At 35.5% G+C, this 19,270-nt stretch overlaps 2 protein-coding genes across 2 annotated transcripts in view; one reads left to right on the top strand and one right to left on the bottom strand.

Annotated features, from left to right (window-relative positions):
• The window catches only part of LOC145726089 (protein FAM135A), a 63,388-nt gene extending 48,798 nt beyond the window's left edge, over positions 1-14,590 (bottom strand). The window contains exon 1 of the mRNA XM_081975033.1: positions 14,143-14,590. The gene's annotated coding sequence lies outside the window, so the exon portion shown is untranslated. The remainder of the gene's footprint in view (positions 1-14,142) is intronic.
• A 3,940-nt stretch (positions 14,591-18,530) lies between these two features.
• The window catches only part of tfc (Brevican core protein triforce), a 38,512-nt gene continuing 37,772 nt past the window's right edge, over positions 18,531-19,270 (top strand). The window contains exon 1 of the mRNA XM_081975106.1: positions 18,531-18,841. Within this exon, the coding sequence (XP_081831232.1) occupies positions 18,715-18,841 (127 nt within the window). The 5' untranslated portion in view covers positions 18,531-18,714. The remainder of the gene's footprint in view (positions 18,842-19,270) is intronic.

Raw genomic sequence — 19,270 nt, 5'->3', positions numbered from 1 at the left:
TTTATAAAGTTCTTAATGGCATTTAGAGGTCTATGGAACTTTAAACATGGTCATAGAGGGTTATGACAATTTAAAACTGTTCTGGGAAGGTTTAAGACAGTTGTAGAGGGCTCTAGAACTTTTCAGAAAGTTCTCAGAAGCATTTAGAGGTCTCTGGAAGATTTAAAACAATCCTAGAGGCCTCTGATCATTTAAAATATGTCTGGGAAGGATTTAAGACAGTTAGAGTCCTCTGGTTTTTTTAAGAAGGTGCTCAATTGCATTTAGAGGTCTATGAAACTTTCAAAATGGTTCTAGAGGCCTCTGACAATTTAAAACAGTTCTGGGACGGTTTAAGACAGTTGTAGAGGGCTTTAGAACTTTTCAGAAAGTTCTCAGTAGCATTTAGAGGTCTCTGGAAGATTTAAAACAATCCTAGAGGCCTCTGATCATTTAAAATATGTCTGGGAAGGTTTTAAGACAGTTAGAGTCCTCTGGTTCTTTTAAGAAGGTGCTCAATTGCATTTAGAGGTCTATGGAACTTTCAAAATGGTTCTAGAGGCCTCTGACAATTTAAAACAGTTCTGGGACGGTTTAAGACAGTTGTAGAGGGCTCTAGAACGTTTCAGAAAGTTCTCAGTAGCATTTTGAGGTCTCTGGAACATTTAAATCAATCCTAGAGGCCTCTGATCATTTAAAATATGTCTGGAAAGGTTTAACACACTTGTAGAATCCTCTGATTCTTTTTAGAAGGTGCTCCATTGCATTTAGAGGTCTATGGAACTTTCAAAATGGTTCTAGAGGCCTCTGACAATTTAAAACAGTTCTGGGACGGTTTAAGACAGTTGTAGAGGGCTCTAGAACTTTTCAGAAAGTTCTCAGTAGCATTTTGAGGTCTCTGGAACATTTAAATCAATCCTAGAGGCCTCTGATCATTTAAAATATGTCTGGAAAGGTTTAACACACTTGTAGAATCCTCTGATTCTTTTTAGAAGGTGCTCAATTGCATTTAGAGGTCTATGGAACTTTCAAAATGGTTCTAGAGACCTCTGACAATTTAAAACAGTTCTGGGACGGTTTAAGACAGTTGTAGAGGGCTCTAGAACTTTTCAGAAAGTCCTCAGTATCATTTAAGGCCTCTGGAACATTTAAAACAATCCTAAGAGCCTCTAACTATTTCAAATAAATCTGAAAAGGTTTAATACACTTGTAGAGTTCTCTGGTTCTTTTTAGAACGTGCTCAATTGCATTTAGAGGTCTATCGAACTTTCAAAATTGTTCTAGAGGCCTCTGACAATTTAAAACAGTTCTGGGACGGTTTAAGACAGTTGTAGAGGGCTTTAGAACTTTTCAGAAAGTTCTCAGTAGCATTTTGAGGTCTCTGGAACATTTAAATCAATCCTAGAGCCTCTGGTCATTTAAAATATGTCTGGAAAGGTTTAACACACTTGTAGAATCCTCTGATTCTTTTTAGAAGGTGCTCAATTGCATTTAGAGGTCTATGGAACTTTCAAAATGGTTCTAGAGACCTCTGACAATTTAAAACAGTTCTGGGACGGTTTAAGACAGTTGTAGAGGGCTCTAGAACTTTTCAGAAAGTTCTCAGTAGCATTTTGAGGTCTCTGGAACATTTAAATCAATCCTAAGAGCCTCTAACTATTTCAAATAAATCTGAAAAGGTTTAATACACTTGTAGAGTTCTCTGGTTCTTTTTAGAACGTGCTCAATTGCATTTAGAGGTCTATGGAACTTTCAAAATGGTTCTAGAGACCTCTGACAATTTAAAACAGTTCTGGGACGGTTTAAGACAGTTGTAGAGGGCTCTAGAACTTTTCAGAAAGTTCTCAGTAGCATTTTGAGGTCTCTGGAACATTTAAATCAATCCTAGAGGCCTCTGATCATTTAAAATATGTCTGGAAAGGTTTAACACACTTGTAGAATCCTCTGATTCTTTTTAGAAGGTGCTCAATTGCATTTAGAGGTCTATGGAACTTTCAAAATGGTTCTAGAGGCCTCTGACAATTTAAAACAGTTCTGGGACGGTTTAAGACAGTTGTAGAGGGCTTTAGAACTTTTCAGAAAGTTCTCAGTAGCATTTTGAGGTCTCTGGAACATTTAAATCAATCCTAGAGGCCTCTGATCATTTAAAATATGTCTGGAAAGGTTTAACACACTTGTAGAATCCTCTGATTCTTTTTAGAAGGTGCTCAATTGCATTTAGAGGTCTATGGAACTTTCAAAATGGTTCTAGAGACCTCTGACAATTTAAAACAGTTCTGGGACGGTTTAAGACAGTTGTAGAGGGCTCTAGAACTTTTCAGAAAGTTCTCAGTAGCATTTTGAGGTCTCTGGAACATTTAAATCAATCCTAGAGGCCTCTGATCATTTAAAATATGTCTGGAAAGGTTTAACACACTTGTAGAATCCTCTGATTCTTTTTAGAAGGTGCTCCATTGCATTTAGAGGTCTATGGAACTTTCAAAATGGTTCTAGAGGCCTCTGACAATTTAAAACAGTTCTGGGACGGTTTAAGACAGTTGTAGAGGGCTTTAGAACTTTTCAGAAAGTTCTCAGTAGCATTTTGAGGTCTCTGGAACATTTAAATCAATCCTAGAGGCCTCTGATCATTTAAAATATGTCTGGAAAGGTTTAACACACTTGTAGAATCCTCTGATTCTTTTTAGAAGGTGCTCCATTGCATTTAGAGGTCTATGGAACTTTCAAAATGGTTCTAGAGGCCTCTGACAATTTAAAACAGTTCTGGGACGGTTTAAGACAGTTGTAGAGGGCTTTAGAACTTTTCAGAAAGTTCTCAGTAGCATTTTGAGGTCTCTGGAACATTTAAATCAATCCTAGAGCCTCTGGTCATTTAAAATATGTCTGGAAAGGTTTAACACACTTGCAGAATCCTCTGATTCTTTTTAGAAGGTGCTCAATTGCATTTAGAGGTCTATGGAACTTTCAAAATGGTTCTAGAGGCCTCTGACAATTTAAAACAGTTCTGGGACGGTTTAAGACAGTTGTAGAGGGCTTTAGAACTTTTCAGAAAGTTCTCAGTAGCATTTTGAGGTCTCTGGAACATTTAAATCAATCCTAGAGGCCTCTGATCATTTAAAATATGTCTGGAAAGGTTTAACACACTTGTAGAATCCTCTGATTCTTTTTAGAAGGTGCTCAATTGCATTTAGAGGTCTATGGAACTTTCAAAATGGTTCTAGAGACCTCTGACAATTTAAAACAGTTCTGGGACGGTTTAAGACAGTTGTAGAGGGCTCTAGAACTTTTCAGAAAGTTCTCAGTAGCATTTTGAGGTCTCTGGAACATTTAAATCAATCCTAGAGGCCTCTGATCATTTAAAATATGTCTGGAAAGGTTTAACACACTTGTAGAATCCTCTGATTCTTTTTAGAAGGTGCTCCATTGCATTTAGAGGTCTATGGAACTTTCAAAATGGTTCTAGAGGCCTCTGACAATTTAAAACAGTTCTGGGACGGTTTAAGACAGTTGTAGAGGGCTTTAGAACTTTTCAGAAAGTTCTCAGTAGCATTTTGAGGTCTCTGGAACATTTAAATCAATCCTAGAGCCTCTGGTCATTTAAAATATGTCTGGAAAGGTTTAACACACTTGCAGAATCCTCTGATTCTTTTTAGAAGGTGCTCAATTGCATTTAGAGGTCTATGGAACTTTCAAAATGGTTCTAGAGGCCTCTGACAATTTAAAACAGTTCTGGGACGGTTTAAGACAGTTGTAGAGGGCTTTAGAACTTTTCAGAAAGTTCTCAGTAGCATTTTGAGGTCTCTGGAACATTTAAATCAATCCTAGAGGCCTCTGATCATTTAAAATATGTCTGGAAAGGTTTAACACACTTGTAGAATCCTCTGATTCTTTTTAGAAGGTGCTCAATTGCATTTAGAGGTCTATGGAACTTTCAAAATGGTTCTAGAGACCTCTGACAATTTAAAACAGTTCTGGGACGGTTTAAGACAGTTGTAGAGGGCTCTAGAACTTTTCAGAAAGTTCTCAGTAGCATTTTGAGGTCTCTGGAACATTTAAATCAATCCTAAGAGCCTCTAACTATTTCAAATAAATCTGAAAAGGTTTAATACACTTGTAGAGTTCTCTGGTTCTTTTTAGAACGTGCTCAATTGCATTTAGAGGTCTATGGAACTTTCAAAATGGTTCTAGAGACCTCTGACAATTTAAAACAGTTCTGGGACGGTTTAAGACAGTTGTAGAGGGCTCTAGAACTTTTCAGAAAGTTCTCAGTAGCATTTTGAGGTCTCTGGAACATTTAAATCAATCCTAGAGGCCTCTGATCATTTAAAATATGTCTGGAAAGGTTTAACACACTTGTAGAATCCTCTGATTCTTTTTAGAAGGTGCTCAAAAAAAATAAATAAATTGCTTTTTTTGTACCTATTTCACCTAATTTAAGGTCCTTTGGTATAAATATGCCCTTTGCTGTGCATTGGAACCATACTGGAACAAAATGAGAAATTGCCAATTTTGCATTTTTTGCAAAAATGGTATTTTTCCAATTTTTTTAATAATTGTAACATTTTTATTTGAACTCTTACAGATATCACTAAAACGCTATTAGAAAATAGATTAAAAAAACTACAAAATGAGCCAAAACTGGCCTCCCTCTCTAGCTCTTCATGTTACCGAGATATTGAATTTTAAAAAGTAGTAAAAAAAGACCCCTAATACCCCCCAATTCTTACAATTTTTTTGAAAAAAAAAAAAAATAATAAATTGCTTTTTTTGTACCTATTTCACCTAATTTAAGGTCCTTTGGTATAAATATGCCCTTTGCTGTGCATTGGAACCATCCTGGAACAAAATGAGAAATTGCCAAAATTGAATTTTTTGCAAAAATGGCATTTTTCCAATTTTTTTAATAATTGTAACATTTTTATTTGAACTCTTACAAATTTCACTAAAACGCCATTAGAAAAAGGATTAAAAAAACTACAAAATGAGCCAAAACTGGCCTCTCTAGCTCTTCATGTTACCGAGATATTGAATTTTAAAAAGTAGTAAAAAAAGACCCCTAATACCCCCCCAATTCTTCCAATTTTTTTGAAAAAAAAAAAATAGTAAATTGCTTTTTTTGTACCTATTTCACCTAATTTAAGGTCCTTTGGTATAAATATGCCCTTTGCTGTGCATTGGAACCATCCTGGAGCAAAATGAAAAATTTCCAAAATTACACTTTTTGCAAAAGTATCATTTTTCCAAATTTTTTGAATTATTGTAACTTTTTTATTTGAACTCTTACAGATTTCACTAAAACGCCATTAGAAAATTGATTAAAAAAACTACAAAATGACCCAAAACTGACCTCTCTAGCTCTTCATGTTACCGAGATTTTGAATTTTAAAAACTAATAAAAAAAGATCCTCTGGCATAAATATGCCCTGCATTGGAACCTTCTTGAAGCAAAATAAAAAATTGCCATTTTTGCAAAAATGTTTTTTTTTTTTTCAAACTGATATTTTTTGAAAGACTATATTTTCCATACGAAGCACTTCAGGAAAATGACATAATCTACATGTCAACTTATTGACATTTAGAACTGGACCACTCTGTATACAAGGTGTGTAAAACTACTTTGTTCCTTCCTTGTTTGGTCTCATTTACACACGGTAATGAAGAAATGTAAATGACGAAGTCATTTTGTTAGTATTGTAGCAAAAATTTGTATACGGCCTGGTTTGTCCTAGGAAGCAAAATCTGAGGCCCTGATAATAGCACTGCTATAGTGTCGAAACGTTGGCAGTTGATAAAGAAAATTAAGAGAGATTCACTTTTTCTAGCATTCAAATTATCATTTTAATGGTCTTATAGAACTATAAATCACAAAACGCTATAAAATTCCGTCCAAAAATTTACTTATTTTAGACTTTTTCTACCAAACGTTCAGTTGTGCAATTCTCTTTCCATTATCCATGTTATGTCCTTTGCCACCGGAAAGTTCCACGTATCTATCTAGGGCAGACACTCTAAATTATTTGTTTTACGCTTTTCGATCCGGAAAGTTAATAAAACTCAATGTGGCCGTAAAATTTTATTTGAACGTCCGTAAAACCCAGGTAGAACCGAGGAAATCCCGACGTGTCCATAAACTGTACGGTTAAAGTAAAATCATGAATTGTCCATTAGTAATGTCCGTTGGACAGATTTAGTGATGTCCGACTGCGACTTGTGAGGGTTAAGGAGAACGAATGTTTGTAGAAGTAGTTGTTTGTTGACTGCAGCTTATTTTATAGGTTTATTGTATTATAGTTTATCTACAAAAGTCTGGAGAAATTGCTTTTTTGAGGTCTATGGAACTTATGTGAAATAGTCCTAGAGGTTTCTGACAATTTAAAACAACTCTGGGAAGGTGTAAGACACTTGTAGTGGCATCTGGCACTTTTTATAAAGTTCTTAATGGCATTTAGAGGTCTATGGAACTTTAAACATGGTCATAGAGGGTTATGACAATTTAAAACTGTTCTGGGAAGGTTTAAGACAGTTGTAGAGGGCTCTAGAACTTTTCAGAAAGTTCTCAGAAGCATTTAGAGGTCTCTGGAAGATTTAAAACAATCCTAGAGGCCTCTGATCATTTAAAATATGTCTGGGAAGGATTTAAGACAGTTAGAGTCCTCTGGTTTTTTTAAGAAGGTGCTCAATTGCATTTAGAGGTCTATGAAACTTTCAAAATGGTTCTAGAGGCCTCTGACAATTTAAAACAGTTCTGGGACGGTTTAAGACAGTTGTAGAGGGCTTTAGAACTTTTCAGAAAGTTCTCAGTAGCATTTAGAGGTCTCTGGAAGATTTAAAACAATCCTAGAGGCCTCTGATCATTTAAAATATGTCTGGGAAGGTTTTAAGACAGTTAGAGTCCTCTGGTTCTTTTAAGAAGGTGCTCAATTGCATTTAGAGGTCTATGGAACTTTCAAAATGGTTCTAGAGGCCTCTGACAATTTAAAACAGTTCTGGGACGGTTTAAGACAGTTGTAGAGGGCTCTAGAACTTTTCAGAAAGTTCTCAGTAGCATTTTGAGGTCTCTGGAACATTTAAATCAATCCTAGAGGCCTCTGATCATTTAAAATATGTCTGGAAAGGTTTAACACACTTGTAGAATCCTCTGATTCTTTTTAGAAGGTGCTCCATTGCATTTAGAGGTCTATGGAACTTTCAAAATGGTTCTAGAGGCCTCTGACAATTTAAAACAGTTCTGGGACGGTTTAAGACAGTTGTAGAGGGCTCTAGAACTTTTCAGAAAGTTCTCAGTAGCATTTTGAGGTCTCTGGAACATTTAAATCAATCCTAGAGGCCTCTGATCATTTAAAATATGTCTGGAAAGGTTTAACACACTTGTAGAATCCTCTGATTCTTTTTAGAAGGTGCTCAATTGCATTTAGAGGTCTATGGAACTTTCAAAATGGTTCTAGAGACCTCTGACAATTTAAAACAGTTCTGGGACGGTTTAAGACAGTTGTAGAGGGCTCTAGAACTTTTCAGAAAGTCCTCAGTATCATTTAAGGCCTCTGGAACATTTAAAACAATCCTAAGAGCCTCTAACTATTTCAAATAAATCTGAAAAGGTTTAATACACTTGTAGAGTTCTCTGGTTCTTTTTAGAACGTGCTCAATTGCATTTAGAGGTCTATCGAACTTTCAAAATTGTTCTAGAGGCCTCTGACAATTTAAAACAGTTCTGGGACGGTTTAAGACAGTTGTAGAGGGCTTTAGAACTTTTCAGAAAGTTCTCAGTAGCATTTTGAGGTCTCTGGAACATTTAAATCAATCCTAGAGCCTCTGGTCATTTAAAATATGTCTGGAAAGGTTTAACACACTTGTAGAATCCTCTGATTCTTTTTAGAAGGTGCTCAATTGCATTTAGAGGTCTATGGAACTTTCAAAATGGTTCTAGAGACCTCTGACAATTTAAAACAGTTCTGGGACGGTTTAAGACAGTTGTAGAGGGCTCTAGAACTTTTCAGAAAGTTCTCAGTAGCATTTTGAGGTCTCTGGAACATTTAAATCAATCCTAAGAGCCTCTAACTATTTCAAATAAATCTGAAAAGGTTTAATACACTTGTAGAGTTCTCTGGTTCTTTTTAGAACGTGCTCAATTGCATTTAGAGGTCTATGGAACTTTCAAAATGGTTCTAGAGACCTCTGACAATTTAAAACAGTTCTGGGACGGTTTAAGACAGTTGTAGAGGGCTCTAGAACTTTTCAGAAAGTTCTCAGTAGCATTTTGAGGTCTCTGGAACATTTAAATCAATCCTAGAGGCCTCTGATCATTTAAAATATGTCTGGAAAGGTTTAACACACTTGTAGAATCCTCTGATTCTTTTTAGAAGGTGCTCCATTGCATTTAGAGGTCTATGGAACTTTCAAAATGGTTCTAGAGGCCTCTGACAATTTAAAACAGTTCTGGGACGGTTTAAGACAGTTGTAGAGGGCTTTAGAACTTTTCAGAAAGTTCTCAGTAGCATTTTGAGGTCTCTGGAACATTTAAATCAATCCTAGAGGCCTCTGATCATTTAAAATATGTCTGGAAAGGTTTAACACACTTGTAGAATCCTCTGATTCTTTTTAGAAGGTGCTCCATTGCATTTAGAGGTCTATGGAACTTTCAAAATGGTTCTAGAGGCCTCTGACAATTTAAAACAGTTCTGGGACGGTTTAAGACAGTTGTAGAGGGCTTTAGAACTTTTCAGAAAGTTCTCAGTAGCATTTTGAGGTCTCTGGAACATTTAAATCAATCCTAGAGCCTCTGGTCATTTAAAATATGTCTGGAAAGGTTTAACACACTTGCAGAATCCTCTGATTCTTTTTAGAAGGTGCTCAATTGCATTTAGAGGTCTATGGAACTTTCAAAATGGTTCTAGAGGCCTCTGACAATTTAAAACAGTTCTGGGACGGTTTAAGACAGTTGTAGAGGGCTTTAGAACTTTTCAGAAAGTTCTCAGTAGCATTTTGAGGTCTCTGGAACATTTAAATCAATCCTAGAGGCCTCTGATCATTTAAAATATGTCTGGAAAGGTTTAACACACTTGTAGAATCCTCTGATTCTTTTTAGAAGGTGCTCAATTGCATTTAGAGGTCTATGGAACTTTCAAAATGGTTCTAGAGACCTCTGACAATTTAAAACAGTTCTGGGACGGTTTAAGACAGTTGTAGAGGGCTCTAGAACTTTTCAGAAAGTTCTCAGTAGCATTTTGAGGTCTCTGGAACATTTAAATCAATCCTAGAGGCCTCTGATCATTTAAAATATGTCTGGAAAGGTTTAACACACTTGTAGAATCCTCTGATTCTTTTTAGAAGGTGCTCCATTGCATTTAGAGGTCTATGGAACTTTCAAAATGGTTCTAGAGGCCTCTGACAATTTAAAACAGTTCTGGGACGGTTTAAGACAGTTGTAGAGGGCTTTAGAACTTTTCAGAAAGTTCTCAGTAGCATTTTGAGGTCTCTGGAACATTTAAATCAATCCTAGAGCCTCTGGTCATTTAAAATATGTCTGGAAAGGTTTAACACACTTGCAGAATCCTCTGATTCTTTTTAGAAGGTGCTCAATTGCATTTAGAGGTCTATGGAACTTTCAAAATGGTTCTAGAGGCCTCTGACAATTTAAAACAGTTCTGGGACGGTTTAAGACAGTTGTAGAGGGCTTTAGAACTTTTCAGAAAGTTCTCAGTAGCATTTTGAGGTCTCTGGAACATTTAAATCAATCCTAGAGGCCTCTGATCATTTAAAATATGTCTGGAAAGGTTTAACACACTTGTAGAATCCTCTGATTCTTTTTAGAAGGTGCTCAATTGCATTTAGAGGTCTATGGAACTTTCAAAATGGTTCTAGAGACCTCTGACAATTTAAAACAGTTCTGGGACGGTTTAAGACAGTTGTAGAGGGCTCTAGAACTTTTCAGAAAGTTCTCAGTAGCATTTTGAGGTCTCTGGAACATTTAAATCAATCCTAAGAGCCTCTAACTATTTCAAATAAATCTGAAAAGGTTTAATACACTTGTAGAGTTCTCTGGTTCTTTTTAGAACGTGCTCAATTGCATTTAGAGGTCTATGGAACTTTCAAAATGGTTCTAGAGACCTCTGACAATTTAAAACAGTTCTGGGACGGTTTAAGACAGTTGTAGAGGGCTCTAGAACTTTTCAGAAAGTTCTCAGTAGCATTTTGAGGTCTCTGGAACATTTAAATCAATCCTAGAGGCCTCTGATCATTTAAAATATGTCTGGAAAGGTTTAACACACTTGTAGAATCCTCTGATTCTTTTTAGAAGGTGCTCAATTGCATTTAGAGGTCTATGGAACTTTCAAAATGGTTCTAGAGACCTCTGACAATTTAAAACAGTTCTGGGACGGTTTAAGACAGTTGTAGAGGGCTCTAGAACTTTTCAGAAAGTTCTCAGTAGCATTTTGAGGTCTCTGGAACATTTAAATCAATCCTAAGAGCCTCTAACTATTTCAAATAAATCTGAAAAGGTTTAATACACTTGTAGAGTTCTCTGGTTCTTTTTAGAACGTGCTCAATTGCATTTAGAGGTCTATGGAACTTTCAAAATGGTTCTAGAGACCTCTGACAATTTAAAACAGTTCTGGGACGGTTTAAGACAGTTGTAGAGGGCTCTAGAACTTTTCAGAAAGTTCTCAGTAGCATTTTGAGGTCTCTGGAACATTTAAATCAATCCTAGAGGCCTCTGATCATTTAAAATATGTCTGGAAAGGTTTAACACACTTGTAGAATCCTCTGATTCTTTTTAGAAGGTGCTCAATTGCATTTAGAGGTCTATGGAACTTTCAAAATGGTTCTAGAGACCTCTGACAATTTAAAACAGTTCTGGGACGGTTTAAGACAGTTGTAGAGGGCTCTAGAACTTTTCAGAAAGTTCTCAGTAGCATTTTGAGGTCTCTGGAACATTTAAATCAATCCTAGAGGCCTCTGATCATTTAAAATATGTCTGGAAAGGTTTAACACACTTGTAGAATCCTCTGATTCTTTTTAGAAGGTGCTCAATTGCATTTAGAGGTCTATGGAAGTTTCAAAATGGTTCTAGAGGCCTCTGACAATTTAAAACAGTTCTGGGACGGTTTAAGACAGTTGTAGAGGGCTTTAGAACTTTTCAGAAAGTTCTCAGTAGCATTTTGAGGTCTCTGGAACATTTAAATCAATCCTAGAGGCCTCTGATCATTTAAAATATGTCTGGAAAGGTTTAACACACTTGTAGAATCCTCTGATTCTTTTTAGAAGGTGCTCAATTGCATTTAGAGGTCTATGGAACTTTCAAAATGGTTCTAGAGACCTCTGACAATTTAAAACAGTTCTGGGACGGTTTAAGACAGTTGTAGAGGGCTCTAGAACTTTTCAGAAAGTCCTCAGTATCATTTAAGGTCTCTGGAACATTTAAAACAATCCTAAGAGCCTCTAACTATTTCAAATAAATCTGAAAAGGTTTAATACACTTGTAGAGTTCTCTGGTTCTTTTTAGAACGTGCTCAATTGCATTTAGAGGTCTATGGAACTTTCAAAATGGTTCTAGAGACCTCTGACAATTTAAAACAGTTCTGGGAAGGTTTAAGACAGTTGTAGAGGGCTCTAGAACTTTTCAGAAAGTTCTCAGTAGCATTTAAGGTCTCTGGAACATTTAAAACAATCCTAGAGCCTCTGGTCATTTAAAATATGTCTGGGAAGGTTTTAAGACAGTTAGAGTCCTCTGGTTCTTTTAAGAAGGTTCTCAATTGCATTTAGAAGTCTATGGAACTTTCAAAATGGTTCTAGAGACCTCTGACAATTTAAAACAGCTCTGGGACGGTTTAAGACAGTTGTAGAGGGCTCTAGAACTTTTCAGAAAGTTCTCAGCAGCATTTTGAGGTCTCTGGAACATTTAAATCAATCCTGGAGGCCTCTGATCATTTAAAATATGTCTGGAAAGGTTTAACACACTTGTAGAGTTCTCTGGTTCTTTTTAGAACGTGCTCAATTGCATTTAGAGGTCTATGGAACTTTCAAAATGGTTCTAGAGACCTCTGACAATTTAAAACAGTTTTGGGACGGTTTAAGACAGTTGTAGAGGGCTCTAGAACTTTTCAGAAAGTTCTCAGAACCATTTAGAGGATTTAAGGAGGAGAAGATTTAAAACAATCCTAGAGGCCTCTGATCATTTAAAATATGTCTGGGAAGATTTTAAGAGAGTTAGAGTCCTCTGGTTCTTTTAAGAAAGTGCTCAATTGCATTTAGAGGTCTAGGAAACTTTCAAAATGGTTCTAGAGACCTCTGACAATTTAAAACAGTTCTGGTAAGATGTAACACACTTGTAGAGGCTTCTGGCCTCCTTCCAGAAGGTATCCAATAGCATTTAGAGCTCTATGGAACTTAAATAATGGTCGCAGAGGCCTCTGGCAATTTAAGACAGTTCTGGGAATGTTTAAGACAGATGTAGAGAATTCTGGAACTTTTCAGAAAGTTCTCAGTATGCATTATTTAGAGGTCTTTTTGGTACACTCAAAACGATCCTAATTAATGGACCAATAATTTCTTTATTATTGGTCAATAGCTCATTACGTCAGTCTGGCGGGCTTTTTAAACCAAATGTAGTTTTACAATACTATTTTATACTTTTTTCAGATTGAATTATATTTTTAAAATCTAAAAAAATTCTTGTGTGTGTTCTTAAATACGAAGTAAAAAAGAATCATGGAAACCCTCTATTCACAGCCATAATCATTTTGTTGGGAAACATCGGTTTTCCAGGAAATAACTGAAAATGAACATTCTTCCAATCACGATAGTGAAAAATGTACTGATTCAGGTGCCTTGTGTCGTAAAATAGGCATTCATAGTCTCTTTTCCAATTCGGCTAATAGGCATCCAGAATACGTCTCTCTCACAATTCGCCTGGATACATTTTAATACAGATACCATCGTTTCTAATGAAAACATTTTGTTTTCGTCAATCACAGTTTTTAATTCAGTAGGTACTAGTAATTTGTTGGTTCTCTGGTAAAATAGTGCTTTTAGGTTTGTCTTCCACAGAAATTTCTAAATACTAGTAACTATAGTAACTTTTCCTCAAGTACGTATCAGCGTACAGAATAATGAAAAAAATACTTTAAAAAATTAAAAATGTATTATTTTCTGTCGTACAAAAAATGTAATAGTTATCTAACCAGTGCAGAAAGTAGTACTTTCCCGCACGAGACCGCATTTAAAAAAAAAATGAGGTTGATGATGATTCCGCAAAAACGTCGGAATGTAGAACTGTTAAGGCCACTTTAAAGAGATTTAAAAATTGCTGTAGAGAAGTGTCATTATAGTTTTGGTCTAATATTAACATTACAAAAAAATCAAAAAATTCACTTTTTACAAAATATCTCAAAAATGTTTTCTATCATTTTATTGATGCCAAAAAAAAATAAAAGTCTGTATCTTTAACTGTTTTCAAGATCCCCATAGTGGCCCTCCTTATTCTGGACACACTTTGGAGACACACACTCCAACTTTGGAGTCAAAGTTTCATTTCTTTTTCTTTATTTAATTTTTAATTATTTTCTAACATTAATTTCAAAATTAGTTTTTTAGTCGTTAGTTACTTAGTTAGTAATTGGTTATTGGGTCTATATCTGTTACTCATTGCAACTTAACTTCATATTTCAGTTATTTGTAGGAATAACTATAGACATAATTACATCGTAGTAAATGTTTAAAAATAGACATTTTTTAAAAGTTTTATTCATTTTTTTAATATGAATATATCATTTATTTTCATCATCATTGTTTTTACGCTCGTAGAACAAATGATGCTTCTATCACGTGCGGAAAGTGTCTTCCCCGCACTCGACTTTACGACAAAGTATCACTTTCCGCACTTGTTAGGAAACCAACTATTTTGGCATGAAAAAACTGACTGTGCCACTGGATTGTGTACGGAGGGTGGTTCAAAAGTGCTATTTTTAAAATTTAATTTAGTACCTGAAATGGGGGAGTATGCAAATTCTGTTGGTGGATTAAAATAGATTAGAAAAGTGTCTTAATTTAGCCGTTAAACAAGTTAATTATGCAAAGTTATTAACCTCGAATTTTTGACCAATAGCAACAAGCCGGTACGGTTAACAAACCGCGAGGCGACCAATTAGGTGTACGAAAATATCTTACCAAAAACTGTTCCCACTATCAGCAGCACCAATCGAATCTATTATTAGGCCACTTTTCCGAGTTGCATTTCCGTGGCGGCAATTCGCCGCCCACCAAACGACGATCGACGGATCGGCATTATTTTCTTTTTTTTTCAATCCGACGACGGTCAATTATCGGCACCTCGACGGGCCCGCCTGGATTGATTCCTCTCCTTCCTCTCCCGGTGAACGTTTCCCGATTGCCCGACTTATGTAAACGTTCCCGTCGCTTGTTCCCGTGCTTTGCTGACTAAAGGAACGGTGGCCTATTTCTGGTCGGGATGCGCTTAAAAGCGAAAAGGCGCAGGTCAGGACGCAAGCCAGAGGCGTCTGGAGTTGTCCTCTTTGGAGGAAAAACGTGTGGTTGGAGGCGAATGTGTACGGAAACGCAGCGGCGTCAACTAATCCCGTTATCAACCAGAAGTTGTGACAATTTTATGGAATGTCTCGAAAAAGTCCCGCCAGAATAGATGGCGGTAGAGTCATGATGTTGTCCAACTACAACTGTCACTGTCACGTAACTGTCATTCTGTTATGGTAAGTCCACATGTGCAGTATTTGCTTAATTCAACAGCACTGTTCGTAGTTTGTGATTGGTCCAGATTTTAAACCACCCGCCATGTTGATGGAAATGCTGCACATGTAGAGCTTTATAAAGTAAAACTAATAACTACTTGGTCACTAAAGTGTATTCCAAAAAATAATTGTCGAATAAGTTGTACCCAATTTAATAAAAATTTACAAGTTGAATTGTTATTTGATGGATTGGTATTTAAAACTAAAAGGAGGTTTCGTCGTTGTCGGATGAGTCTTGATTTGTTGTCTGAATCCGTAGCTGTTAATTAAGCCCTCCAAAGACAATCTATTTGAAAAATTCGAAACGTCATTTCCTTGATAATAAAAAAATAAAGAATCAGGAAAAGAACAACAATAGCCAATATTGCCAGATTTACCGTTTTTGTGGTTCTCCTACTGTTTTTTTAAAATATAATCTATCGTTTTTAATAACATTGCCATTATGTGGGTTGTAAAACATTTTATATTCTGCAAATTTTCAATTCCATATGTTTTATTTTGCGGTGTTTTTCAGGTTATTAGATAGGTAATTTAATGACGATTCAAAAAATGTGCTTAAAACAGTCATTTCCTTATTCCAATAGGGTTTTACCAGCGATTTGGTTTTTGACTGTTCTTTCAAACTGTGTTTCTCACAGTAAAAACTGTGTTTTTTGTAGTTCCAAGTCTGACACCGCTTTTCTCACTGAGTGTACCAGATTTTGTATTGTTTTTTTCAGATTATTAGATAGGAAATTTAATGAGGATTCTAAAAATGTGCTTAAAGCAGTCATATTCTCACTCTAAATGGGTTTTACTAGCGATTTTGTCTTTGACTGTCCTTTCGAACTATGTTTCTGGCAGTTCAAATTTTAACATCGCTTTTTTCCCTGACTGTAGTAAATTTTGAACTATTTTTGAAGCTACGGAATAAGAAATTTAATGAGGATTCAAAAAATGTGCTTAAAACAGAAATTTTCTTACTTCAAGTGGGTTTTACAAGCAATTTTGTACCTGACTGTCATTTCAAACTGTGTTTCTGTCAGCTCAAACTTTGACTCCGCTTTTCTTCCTAACTGTACCAAATTTTGTAGTGTCTTTTCACGTTATTAACAGAAAATTAATGAGGATTCCAAAAATGTGCTTAAAACAGTCATTTCCTTATTCCAAGAGGGTTTTACCAGCGATTTGGTTTTTGACTGTTCTTTCAAACTGTATTTCTCACAGTTAAAACTGTGTTTTTTGTAGTTCAAAGTCTGACACCGCTTTTCTCACTGAGTGTACCACATTTTGTATTGTTTTTTTCAGATTATTAGATAGGTAATTTAATGTGGATTCTAAAAATGTGATTAAAGCAGTCATATTCTCACTCTAAATGTGTTTTACTAGCGGTTTTGTCTTTAACTGTCCTTTCGAACTATGTTTCTGGCAGTTCAAATTTTAACATCGCTTTTTTCCCTGACTGTATTAAATTTTGAACTATTTTTGAAGCTACGGAATAGGAAATTTAATGAGGATTCAAAAAATGTGCTTAAAACACTTATTTTCTTACCCCAAATGGGTTTTCCAGGCGATTTTGTTCCTGACTATCCTTTCGAACTCTGTTTCTGGTAGTTCAGACTTTGACACTGCTTTTCTCCCTGAGAGTACAAAATTTTGTACTGTTTTTTTCAGGTAATTAGATAGGAAATTTAATGAGGATTCAAAAAATGTGCTTAAAACAGAAATTTTCTTACTTCAAGTGGGTTTTACAAGCAATTTTGTACCTGACTGTCATTTCAAACTGTGTTTCTGACACTTCAAATTTTGATACAGCTTTTCTCCCTGACTGTACCAAATATTGTAGTGTCTTTTCACGTTATCAATTTAATGCAGGAAATTTAATGAGGATTCCAAAAATTTGCTTAAAACAGTCATTTTTTTATTCCAATAGGGTTTTACCAGCGATTTTGTTTTTGACTGTTTGTTCAAACTGTGTTTCTGGCAGCTCAAACTTTGACTCCGCTTTTCTTCCTGACTGTACCAAATTTTGTAGTGTCTGTTTTCGTTATTAACAGAACATTAATGAGGATTCCAAAAATGTGCTTAAAATAGTCATTTCCTTATTCCAATAGGGTTTTACCAGCGATTTGGTTTTTGACTGTTCTTTCAAACTGTGTTTCTCACAGTTAAAACTGTGTTTTTTGTAGTTCAAAGTCTGATACCGCTTTTCTCACTGAGTGTACCACATTTTGTATTGTTTTTTTCAGATTATTAGATAGGAAATTTAATGAGGATTCTAAAAATGTGCTTAAAGCAGTCATATTCTCACTCTAAATGGGTTTTACTAGCGATTTTGTCTTTGACTGTCCTTTCGAACTATGTTTCTGGCAGTTCAAATTTTAACATCGCTTTTCTCCCTGAATGTATTAAATTTTGAACTATTTTTGAAGCTACGGAATAAGAAATTTAATGAGGATTCAAAAAATGTGCTTAAAACACTTATTTTCTTACCCCAAATGGGTTTTCCAGGCGATTTTGTTCCTGACTATCCTTTCGAACTCTGTTTCTGGTAGTTCAAACTTTGACACTGCTTTTCTCCCTGAGAGTACAAAGATTTGTGCTGTTTTTTTCAGGTAATTAGATAGGAAATTTAATGAGGATTTAAAAAATGTGCTTAAAACAGAAATTTTCTTACTTCAAGTGGGTTTTACAAGCAATTTTGTACCTGACTGTCATTTCAAACTGTGTTTCTGACACTTCAAATTTTGATACAGCTTTTCTCCCTGACTGTACCAAATTTTGTAGTGTCTTTTCACGTTATTAACAGAAAATTTAATGAGGATTCCAAAAATTTGCTTAAAACAGTCATTTCCTTATTCCAAGAGGGTTTTACCAGCGATTTTGTTTTTGACTGTTCGTTCAAACTGTGTTTCTGGCAGCTCAAACTTTGACTCCGCTTTTCTTCCTGACTACTAAATTTTGTAATGGTTTTTTAGGTTATTGAATAGGAAATTTAATGAGGATCCTAAAAATGCGCTTAAAACACTTTCTTACTCTAAGTGGGCCACGTGACTGCCTGGCTAAATTATCCCGTAGAACCACGTGATAAATGTCACTAATGTCAAAATTGGCCTAGAATCTGCAAGAATCACAGTTTTCGAAACGAGACGATTTTGAAACGTGTCGATTGATTATATACCGCCATTAACTATTTGGTCTTGGTAATACTGTTCCTGGATGGCTTGACAAACAGTAACATAGAAGAATAGACTAAGCAAGTAAAAGTGAGCTCTCTGTTAGTATAATTTCCTGTTATTATGCCGCAACATTTGCAAGTATTAATTTTGTATTTACCTATTTTAATTAATTTTTTCAATTAACGCTAATTGTATACCTTTTCTTTGTCATTGTCTACGTGTTTAATTTACAATCAACTGCCCATAAATTACCTCCTTATGAAACGTCTTCAAAAAGGATAGTGCTTACTTCCTCACCCTGTAAAAATGGCATAGACTAACTGATGAAGTCAGTTATATTTTTCGTTTATTTTTCATTATTTTTTGAAGGGCTGGCGAATAGTGAATTATTGTAACTTAAAACTGGAGCGCTAGGTAGAATTCTTCATTTACTTAATTAGTTGCTGAAGGTGGTGCCTCACCATTTAAAAATTCCAATCCGACTTAACTCTATCGAATTTTACTTTTACGCAATAATACTATAAGCATCATTAACAACACCTCCGGAAATTACATTTACTATATGGGATGCTGCAATAGAGCGACGAAAAAAACGAAAGCGCGGATGTGTACCATTGCCGCTGGCCGTTGGGTACCATCGCGGTTCCTAGCTTCAATTAATCGAACACCGCCGTCGCTTTCGCTATTCACGGTTTTCTGTTTCAGTATCCGATTAAGAACCCATTTTCACGGACGCCAATGCTATCCGGCCGCTTGTAAACAAATCCGATTTGAAACAATTTAAGTGCGCGAAACGCGTTTTGTTTAAACTATTTATAATGACCGGGACGACAAAAACAAAAGTTACCTTGAAAGGTTCCAACATGATTTTAGTGGTCGCTTTACTAATTCACAAGGTGGCCCAAGCTAATAAATTTGGTACTGCTGGATTTAGGGACCAGTCAGGTGAGTCTTCTGTAATTATCCTGAACAATGTTGACCCACCTTAACCAGTGTAGTTGGTTTTATTTTTTTTTTAGTTACAAACATAATTGAAATTTCTGAATACCTCGGAATTCATAAAGAAAGTTGAAATTCTTTACCGTTATACAACCAGAAACTCATTTGAATATTCTGATGTGCTCATAAGCGGACAATTAATTTAGAAATTAAATTTCTCTTTTCAACGCAAATGTGATATTTGTTTGGTGCTAAATGTTTCCAAAATTTACCTGTTTTATGTTTTCTCAAATCATTTAACCGATGTATACATGTAAATACTAAATTACTATATAAATTGCAAATAGGCAATAACTATAAATTACATTATAGGACATAAGAAAATGTCAAAGCCACTCTAATGCATTCTTTACATTTATTTAGAATAATCTGTTG

This window comes from Ips typographus, linkage group LG3, assembly GCF_016097725.1.
Source record: "Ips typographus isolate SLU linkage group LG3, UJ_Ityp_2.0, whole genome shotgun sequence".
Lineage (NCBI taxonomy): Eukaryota > Metazoa > Arthropoda > Insecta > Coleoptera > Curculionidae > Ips > Ips typographus.
This window is presented reverse-complemented; position numbering and strand designations above follow the sequence as displayed.